This window comes from Raphanus sativus, unplaced genomic scaffold (genome assembly GCF_000801105.2).
Source record: "Raphanus sativus cultivar WK10039 unplaced genomic scaffold, ASM80110v3 Scaffold3783, whole genome shotgun sequence".
Lineage (NCBI taxonomy): Eukaryota > Viridiplantae > Streptophyta > Magnoliopsida > Brassicales > Brassicaceae > Raphanus > Raphanus sativus.
This window is the reverse complement of record NW_026619087.1, coordinates 1-9,785: the sequence shown is the minus strand read 5'-3', so window position 1 is coordinate 9,785 and position 9,785 is coordinate 1. Positions and strand designations below refer to the sequence as shown.

The 9,785-nt window shown below is 38.7% G+C and overlaps 3 protein-coding genes across 3 annotated transcripts; all 3 read left to right on the top strand.

The window, feature by feature from the left end:
- The first annotated feature begins 6 nt into the window (after nt 1–6).
- Nucleotides 7–2,135, top strand: LOC130506917 (uncharacterized). Its single transcript, XM_057001611.1, has 9 exons — nt 7–38; nt 128–158; nt 247–369; nt 479–693; nt 781–876; nt 978–1,090; nt 1,203–1,338; nt 1,438–1,542; nt 1,630–2,135. Exons 3-9 carry the CDS (start codon nt 255–257, stop codon nt 1,831–1,833), a joined length of 984 nt encoding a protein of 327 aa, XP_056857591.1. The 5' UTR covers nt 7–38; nt 128–158; nt 247–254; the 3' UTR covers nt 1,834–2,135.
- Nucleotides 2,136–2,279: 144 nt separating this feature from the next.
- On the top strand, nt 2,280–6,922 carry LOC130506916 (GPCR-type G protein 2). The gene is made up of 13 exons (XM_057001609.1): nt 2,280–2,752; nt 3,023–3,123; nt 3,256–3,363; nt 3,778–3,898; nt 4,329–4,458; nt 4,714–4,792; nt 4,984–5,072; nt 5,240–5,332; nt 5,550–5,576; nt 5,657–5,743; nt 6,058–6,129; nt 6,280–6,410; nt 6,503–6,922. The coding sequence occupies exons 1-13, from the start codon at nt 2,538–2,540 to the stop codon at nt 6,654–6,656; spliced, it is 1,407 nt and encodes a 468-aa protein (XP_056857589.1). The 5' UTR covers nt 2,280–2,537; the 3' UTR covers nt 6,657–6,922.
- Nucleotides 6,923–8,267: 1,345 nt separating this feature from the next.
- Nucleotides 8,268–9,782, top strand: LOC130506915 (uncharacterized; the record flags this gene model as incomplete). The annotated part of the gene is made up of 4 exons (XM_057001608.1): nt 8,268–8,428; nt 8,748–8,967; nt 9,058–9,165; nt 9,409–9,782. Coding segments are annotated over exons 2-4 (651 nt in total), but the record flags the coding sequence as incomplete, so codon positions are not given.
- Between the last annotated feature and the right edge of the window lie 3 nt (nt 9,783–9,785).

The following is a 9,785-nucleotide window of genomic DNA, read 5'->3' as shown; positions in this document are numbered from 1 at the left end:
TATTGGCCGCAGCACATGCCATTTTCCAGACTCATAATGTAAGGGACTTGATCTTGAATCTCTCTATCTTTCTCTCCACACCTCTCTTCTAGTTTTTCCTTTTTCTGATTATTTGGTTCTCATTTAGGATGGAACTGGGAAGGCAAATGAAATTCTTGGTAATCCACATTAGGCAGCACCTTTTGCCTTCTCATTAACAACAAGCATGACTTTAGAAGATACTGAGATAGTTTTTGTGCACCGCAGACACAGTTATGAATATTTATATCAAAACCATGGCTGATGATGACGATAAGGAGGTTGTTGCTCAGGCTTGCTTGAGCATTGCAGACATCATGAAGGATTATGGTTACGCAGCCATTCAAAATTGTGGGTGTCTCTTTACTTGTTGGATTCAATTTTATAAAAAAAAAGGTTACTTCAGGATATTCAAATTTTAAAACTCTTGTATACTGTGCTGACGACATTGTTTTTGTAGATCTATCGCCCCTTGTTGATGCGACATTGCTACTGCTGACGGAGAAAGCAGCTTGCCAGCAAGTAGAAGACGAGAGTGATGATGATGATGATGTTGGACATGATGAGGTCCTCATGGATGCAGTTTCTGACCTCCTCCCCGCCTTTGCTAAGTGTATGGGGTCTCATTTCGAACCCGTCTTTGCAAAACTCTTTGAGCCGTTGATGAAATTTGCGGTGGGTATTTAGTGACTGCAGCAGTCATTGCCATAACTTCTTTCATTGAAGTTTAGACACTTACTCTTTCACTTCTTTTGTTTGTAGAAAGCTAGACGTCCCGACCAGGACAGGACAATGGTTGTTGCTTGTCTTGCCGAAGTTGCTCAAGACATGGGTGCTCCAATCTCTGCCTATGTCGATGTGATTTTCCTCAACTTATGTTCCATATGATTGTTTCTTGGTGTTTGAGCTGTGTATTAGAACCAACCAATTAATTGGGATTATTTTTTCTTTTTCTGCAGAGGATAATGCCTTTGGTGCTCAAAGAATTGGGATCAACTCATGCAACCAATAAAAGAAATGCAGCTTTCTGTGTTGGAGAGCTATGCAAAAACGGGGGTGAAACTGCTCTCAAGTATCCTTTTCGTGTTTTGACACTTCAACTATACTGAAGGCATAATAAAGATTTTTTGTCCATTGACTTTTTCAGCACATGCCATATTTGTCTTCCCTTGATTCAATACCAGATATTTCGGTGATGTGCTACGTGGACTTAACCCGCTTTTTGGGGAGTCAGAAACAGACCTCGCTGTTAGGGATAATGCAGCAGGTGCTACGGCGAGGATGATTCTTGTTCATCCTGAATTAGTCCCACTAAATCAAGTATGATTGATCTCAGGATAGGCTAGTTTCTTGTATATTTATGTTGCTAACCTTATGAAACCATTGTACTCATTCCCTGAGTTAATATATATGATCCAGGTACTTCCAGTTTTGTTAAGAGGTCTACCTCTAAAGGAAGATCAAGAGGAGTCCATGGCTGTATACAGTTGTATATACTCGCTTGTTTTAGCATCCAATCCACAGGTATTATTTTCTTTCTCTTTCTCCCATGTAATTTTTTGTTCTCGGGTTTGGTTTAATCCTCTGGTGGGTGTTGGGATGCAAAATCAGATAATACCTCATGTACCGGACCTGGTAAGAATATTTGGGCAAGTGGTGGAGTCGCCAGTGGAGAAAGTTGAAGTGAAAGCAATAGTAGGCAGAACTTTCTCCCACCTGATATCGGTTTATGGGGATCAGTTGCATCCTTTCATAAGTGGTCTACCTCCTTCTCAAGCTAACGCTCTTGCTGCGTTTGCTTCTTCTACTGTTTGATTTGAGTCTATTGTATTCTACTGTCATCCTGTATTTTTTTTCTGATTTGTTTGAAATCGATTCTTGCTCATTTGAGTCTCAAATCTTTTTTCTTCTCCAGAGTTTTGAGAGTTTTGTTTTTTTCTTCCTCATTTTTTTCCATTTATTTGAAGTTTTCCAAGTTTGCTGCAAGTTATTTTGAGTGAAGATGGGGTAAAATGTTATCTGTATTTTACCCTTGATATGTTTTTTTTACATTGACAAAATTGTATTTTGGCCTTCATAATGTGCTGGCATTTGGTTATATTATTGAGTAAAATGTACATTGCTGTTCGGGAGTGAATATTACATTATTTTAGTTACTCAGCTAGGATTTAGTGAAATTTCATACAGTAACGTACCTGTAAGCAACAACTTTAATATCTGGAAGACATAATAACAGTGTAAACATAATCCAGTTACTTATGACATCTTCTTAGTAATGAACCAGAAGGTTACGGTACGGCTCGGTTAAGTAGTTTCTTATCCGGTGAAGCTCTTGGTTAATTGAATACGCTTGGTGATGAAACTGACGAGAAAGGAAGGAACCGTTCGTCGGCAGAGAGAGAGTTAAATCGAATAGCGGAAGGAAAGCTCGTGGAGACAGCTGATGAGAGAAGCTTTTCGTTGAGAGAGAGAGAAAAGAGATCAGAGGTTTCTTCTTCCTTTGTTTTGAGAGATAAGCGATGGGTTACGGATGGGGGATGTTGGAAGGCATGGTGGTGATGGGATCGCTGTGTCTGTTAGGGTCGGCGGGTCTCTGGTTTTTAAATCAAAGGCTATACAAGGAGTACGAAGAGAAGCGAGCCTTGGTTCAGATCATTTTCAGCGTCGTCTTCGCCTTCTCCTGCAACCTCTTACAGCTCGTCCTCTTCGAGATCATCCCCGTCTTGTCTAGAGAGTAAGCTTTCTCTGTTTTGAAACTCATTTTATTGAATCTTTCTTCCTCTGTTCCATTTCATGTGGAAACCTTGCTGGATCATGTCATGTGACATTCATTTGTGAGAGAGTGAATGTATTCATTCAGCTTTTGAAAATTACCATCATTTTAATTATATATTTGATCTGAGTGAGACATATATATATATAAATCTTTTCTTATCTGCTAGCTAGAAAAAAAAAGTTGAAGCCTTTGGAGCTTTCTATTGAGATTTTTGTTTTTGCTTTGCAGGGCAAGGATGGTTAATTGGAAGGTGGATCTCTTTTGTTTGATTGTGCTTCTTGTTTTCATGTTACCCTACTATCATTGCTATTTGATGCTTCGCAATACTGGTAACCCCTTCCTCTCACGCTACCTCTACGTTTACTTGCTATTGATCTTCTTTTTTTTTTTTTTTTGCCATTTTAATAATTGTATCAAGTAGAAGGTTATTAGCTTCATTATTTGTTAATGTGTCATTTCAGGTGTAAGAAGGGAACGTGCTTCTGTTGGGGCCTTGTTATTCTTGACAGCCTTCCTTTATGCTTTCTGGCGCATGGGAATTCATTTTCCTATGCCTTCTCAAGACAAAGGTACCTCTTTTTGTGTTTATGCATGCACCCTCCCTCGCCTCACCATTGTAAAAGCGAGAAGCAAATTGATCTTATTTACATTTGTTATAAATAATGCCTGCTTTTTAATGTGTGGAGTAGTAGATGATGTTTTATGTAGAAAACAGAATGTGAGTATTTGACACCGACTATGGTTGCCTGACTTTAGAAAATACCTTCAGATTAAATTTGCTAGTATGTGACACCGACTATGATTGCCTGACTTTAGAAAATACCTTCAGATTAAATTCGCTGAATCAATCATTCTGCCTTCTTTATGTTTGCGTCTGTTTCTAGCTTCTATGCATATACAAACGCTCTCGGTGCTTTTTTCGTGTAGGCTTATGATCTTGTTTCTGCTTATTAGTTGACTTAACCACCCTTTTATCTTGAAAGGTTTCTTTTCAATGCCTCAACTGATCAGCAGAATCGGGGTCATTGGTGTCACCCTCATGGCCGTTTTATCGGGTTTTGGAGCTGTCAATTTACCCTTCAGTTATATATCCCTCTTCATCAGGTATTCCTTACACTATTCAAGTTTTCTTCTAGCTTCTGCTTTATTCTAATTGCTTTTGCTGTTTAGTTTTTTCTTGCCTATTATCATTTTCCTCTTGTGTCACCATTAACTCTGATGAATAGTTAGATAGACATGATTAGCACTGCATGTGTCAGTTGCCACTTTATTTTCCTCCGAGAGGAGAAAAAAATTGCATCTAAGAGCAAAGTAAATAATGGAATAAAAAGAGATGTAGACTAAAAAACATGTTACAAAACAGTGTATAATGGGAATTTAAGTACTGAAGTAGCTGAACTTTGAATGAAGCGTTTTATGTTCTGTAATGTAAATTGTCACACTGATAGAGTACCTGTATTGGAAAGTGTTTTTTTTTTATAATATTTGTAACAGCTCGTTTTACTGTCTCTCTTCCTCCCTGGAAACATATTAGAGAGATCGAAGAATCAGAAATAAAATCGTTGGAAAGGCAACTGATGCAATCAATTGAGAGTGGCATAGCTAAGAAGAAGAAAATTATTTTATGCCAAGTTGAGGTGGAACGAAGTCAAGTATCAGAAGAGGTATGCTTCTGTCTACTATTTTTTTAGTATACTCGATATGGAATTGTACTTTTAAGTTTCATTTTAGTTAACATTCTGGATTAGGTCAGAATTCTTTGTGTATTTTTGTACTTGTATGTCACAATGCTCATCAAACTTTGAAACGACTTTTCTATCATATAAGAAATGCTTTCTATTCTTACGTCAAAGTGTTCTCTTTATGCTAATTCTGTGATGAGTTTTAGGAAGTAATCACATGGTGCTTTTGGCTTCCAGATTCAGAAGGGTAGATCTTTCTTTAGAAGATTTGTAGGGACTGTTGTGCGGTCGGTTCAAGATGACCAAAAGGAGCAAGGTCAGTCAATATGTTCTTAGCTTATGTAGTTATGCCTGCTAAACATTATATTCGTAAAAGTGATTTTACATGTACAGTATGTTCGACTCCATTAGGTTTTACGTATGTAAAATAAATCATGTAAATTCACCTATCAGATTAAAATGTCATCTTCTTTCATTAAGCTGAAAATTTTCATTAATCTTTTGCAGATATAAAACTAATGGAGGCGGAGGTGGAAGGGTTAGAAGAGCTGTCAAAGCAGCTATTCTTGGAAATTTATGAACTCCGCCAAGCAAAGGTTCCTTTCAGTACTGTACTATATATAAGCTTTGATTTAACTACGAATTCTACTCATTGTAATGCAACGACATCTTTCCAAACTAATGTTATTTAGGTTATTTACTTGGTGGTCTTGTAAAGCTGTAATACATTTTCAAGCACTTTACTACTTCGTTCCATTTGCAGGATGCTGCTGCTTTTTCTCGAACTTGGAAGGGTCATGTGCAGAATTTACTTGGCTATGCGTGTTCCATTTACTGTGTGTATAAGATGTTAAAGGTAACTTTTGTTTGTCTATATGTGAGCTCCCTTTGGTATTTTTAACTCTATGGTATCCCAATATTGCAAGACTATGTTAAACTCTTCGGAAGTGTAACAACAGATTCTTGGTTTATTAGATGAAAATGTCTTGCATATTTTTTCTGTTTAATTTTTCTCAATTGTCATTGTGAGCATTTCTAACTTCTCTGTTTTTTTCCCTTTGCTTTCTCTGCAGTCCTTACAAAGTGTCGTTTTCAAGGAGGTATTCTCAAGCTCATGTTATCACTATCATTGTTTGTTTACTTATTTACGACATGAAATAGTAATCAGCTTGAACTACAGGCGGGCAACAAGGATCCTGTCACGATGATGATCAGCATATTCTTGCAGTTCTTTGATATAGGAGTAGATGCGGCATTGCTCTCACAGGTTTGTCTGACTTTGTTATCTTATGTCTATAGTAAATCCAGTGACAAAGTTAATATTCTTTTTCCTCACAACGTGTCTTCCATATGAAAAACGGGAGGATTTGTTTGTTTTTTTTTTCTCTTCAATAATAACCGTACTTTCATAGAGCCTTTGACGGGATGGAGAATTTTTTTCCCTGGGAGTTCACAGTTATTTTAGACGTTTTTATACTAGCTGTTAGATGACCTTGTATCCTGAAAAATGTTCTTATATGGTTGGTTGCCCAGGATGGTGCAACTTAGGTCTGATTATGTCTCTTTCTTTATTATTTTCAGTATATTTCCTTGTTGTTTATTGGGATGTTGATCGTGATATCAGTGAGGGGATTCTTGACGAATCTGATGAAGGTGAGTTCTGAATTTAGCTATAAAGTTTCTTCATTTCGTCTTTATATGATCTTCTATGTTATTCAGTTACTTCAACCTGATTGGACTGATTGCCCTTGTAAGTGTTGGTGAATGACTTGTGTGTGTGTGTTTTTTTGTGGGGTTGCACAGTTCTTCTTTGCAGTATCCAGGGTAGGAAGTGGATCTTCAAGCAATGTTGTGCTTTTCCTATCTGAAATCATGGGAATGTACTTTTTGTCTTCTATTCTCCTTATTAGAAAAAGCTTGAGAAATGAGTACAGGTACTCCCGAGTTCTCCTAACAGTTAAACCAAAGATAACACTAGAAGCACTAACTAGTTACTTATAAATGATGCTGTTTTTGTTGGCTGCAGAGGGATAATAACAGATGTATTAGGCGGAGATATTCAGTTCGATTTCTATCATCGATGGTTTGATGCAATCTTCGTGGCCAGCGCTTTTCTGTCTCTACTCTTGCTATCTGCGCACTACACATCTCGTCAAATTGATAAGCACCCGATTGACTAAAAAGCAAGCAAGCGAGCGAATCATCTGTAAGTGCCCCTCCTTGCATCGAGAGTTTGATGTACATGAAAAGCTTGATACACTACTTTACTATCGAGGCCAAGCATTGACTGTACATATTTGCTTTGAAAGGATTAGTCTCTCTCTCTCTCTCTCTCTCTCTCTCTCTCTCTCTCTCTCTCGAGTTGTAAATGAATTGAGAATTTGATATTAAATAGTTTTTTTGCCTCTTTAAATCTTATAGACATGCTTTAATTTTTTTTATATTATCTTATTTACACGCAAACATTTTTTTTTTTTGCCATCTTAAGTATTATTAAACATAAAATAGTTTACAACAGAGCCCAAAAGCGGCCCAAGTACAACCACTAAACCAAAAACCCACAAAACGCAAAGCTCTAAGCCCACCAAAGAAAACTCGAGACCGAAATCAACAACCGAATACTCACAACACATCATCCCCACGTGTTGAGATCCCAACACCGAAGAGACGCGTGGAAGCAGCTGAAGGAGTCGCCGTCTCGAAGGGGAAAAGCTCGCCGCCGGAGCCATAAACCGTCACTCCACCGGACATACGAGTCATCCAACTCCGTCCCAAAAAGGTCAATGCTGATAAAAACGGAACCACACACACCGGAATCACCGGGACGATAACCCACGACCGCCGAAACCACCTCTAACAACTGTATTAGATGTATAGGTTTCAGGGTCAATCACCACAGGTCCGAACTTCAACGAGCTTGAATCGGCAACCACCGATATCTCCTCTGAAGTCGGCCACCAAACACCATAACAGAACACCTCCCACGCAGCGCGATCCTATCAGTGAGATTCAAAAGCCGGCGACCAATACCGACGAGGAAACGATATGGCCCCAGAGTCATAAGCCGGCGGTAATCGGTGCATGGTCCACCGTTCCCCGGAAAACTTAAGACAGCCCATCATCGACAGAGAAGATGCATGGCCGATAAAGAGAAAACAGAAAAAGGAATTAAAAAAACAACGATGGCCGGACCGGCAGCGGCTAGGAGAGCCGAACCGCCGGCCGGAGCCTAAAAAATCGCCGGTGAAGTCTCTTTGAGAGAAGGCAGAGAGAACGATCTATTTACACGCAAACATAATCTTTCATGCAGTACTTTAAAATAAAATAAAGAAAAAAGAAAAGAAAAAGAGTAAAGGGTACAATGATTTCATGAGATATTGACTGAGATGTCTTTTCTTTTTCCTTTTTTTTTTGTTAGAAATGAGAATATCCTACTTTAGAGAAGTTGGTTTGTGTTAGTTAGGTTCAATGTGTTCACTAACTATGCAATCGAGATCAAGGTTAGAGACACATATAAAAAGTTTCAAAACAAGTTTATAAAAATTCTCTAATAACTTAAGCGTCGTTGTAAGCAACTTCAGGTTCTATCACACTCTAATCAATTTAAACCACAGTGAACAAGGCTATCAGCTTTGCTGTCAAAGCACTAACTAATAAACATCAATATTTTATTCTTCTGGTCGTTATCTTTTTTTATCTCAGCATTTAAACAAAATCACTAAACATTTTTTGCTCTCTCTGCATCATGTAAATGTTGTTTTTGAACTAATAAAAAAAAAAACAAAACATTGTTGAGAAAATAAAACAAAACAAAAAAAAATATAAAATTGGTACGCAACAACATTTTTTGGCGGTTCACGGCGGGGGGCGAAAAGGTGGGAGTTTCTAACGGCGTTAGAAAAAAAGCTCTTCTTCTTCTGCGTCGCGTTGTCTCCGACTCATATTTGCTCAGGTAAGCGTCTTAGACGATTGATTCGTAGAAGCTTTACCCCCTCTGATAAGTCTTGGATCTATCTACTTGTTCGCTGTGATGTAGAACCCGTCCCCTCATTTCGGAACATCGTCTCTGCTTGTTGCCGACGAATTGTTCTTTGGGTATTTTGATAAAGCCTTATCACAAATTGATTGCTGTTATCGGGGTTGTTTAGGGTTTGATTATGTACATATTAATCGCATCTCTCTTGTTCAGGACCCAACATCATGTGTATTTGCTTCTCCTTTTTTTTTTTTGTTCTGAATTAGATTTTTTTTTTTATCCTGACTACATCTAGTGCGTTAGGTTTAAGGTTGGATGATAGAGAGACACTTGACTTTCTCTTACGATGAGTACACGAAGAAATGGCATTTCCAGACATCAGCGAGCTGACAACTCCCGTGGTGAAGGAGGAGGAGGGCCGAACTGGATCCTAATTGCAGGGGGTGCCTTGTTGAGCACTTTGTCTATACGCTTTGGCTACAAGTTAAAGCAGTCTGTTCCTCCACATTCTGATGGTACTGTGTGGTTTAAAACGTATTCACATTCCCTCCATGAGGATTTAAGTTTTATTTTTCTATCTATCTTATTGGATGGTTGTTGTGCAGCCAATGGGACATCTGACAGAGGAAAATCTCGAGGAGGATGCTGCTGCTTGCATTCTAGCTCATCTTCTTGTGGAAGGAATAAGGATTGTTGCCTCCACAGCTGTCCAGGTGAGAGTTTCTGCACATTTATTTAATTCACATAGTCTCTTACTGGTGTTTGCTTTCGCGGTTATCTTTTGGATGTGAGACAAGAGATCTAAATATGGAGTTGGTTCTGAAATTTTTTGAAGCCACTTTTGCATTAGGATATGTCCTTTGTAGCCCAATCTGGGTTCATATTTCAAGTAGCTTACTTGCATGAATGAGCTGGCAACTATGTTTTGTGTTCTCATAGTTTTGCTTTCTTGTCAGGAACTGAGAATGTGGAGGGAGACCATGCCATTAACGAACAAATGGTGGTTCCCAGTAATTCCCTGCCTCTTGTGACAGTTCCCGCTCCATCATACATCAAAGAGAATGGCCTCGGGTGGGCTGATCACTTGGAAGTACCCATGAAACCATACAATCATCAGTCGACCTGCTCAGATTCTCCTTGTGTATCTGAATCAGGCTCAGACATATTCAGCAAGCGAGAAGTAATACAGAAACTGAGGCAACAGCTTAAGAGACGAGATGACATGATACTCGAAATGCAGGAACAGATATTAGAGCTGCAGAACTCGCTTAACTCGCAGATGTCACACTCCAGCCATCTCCAAGCTCAGCTAGACGCAACAAACAGGGATCTG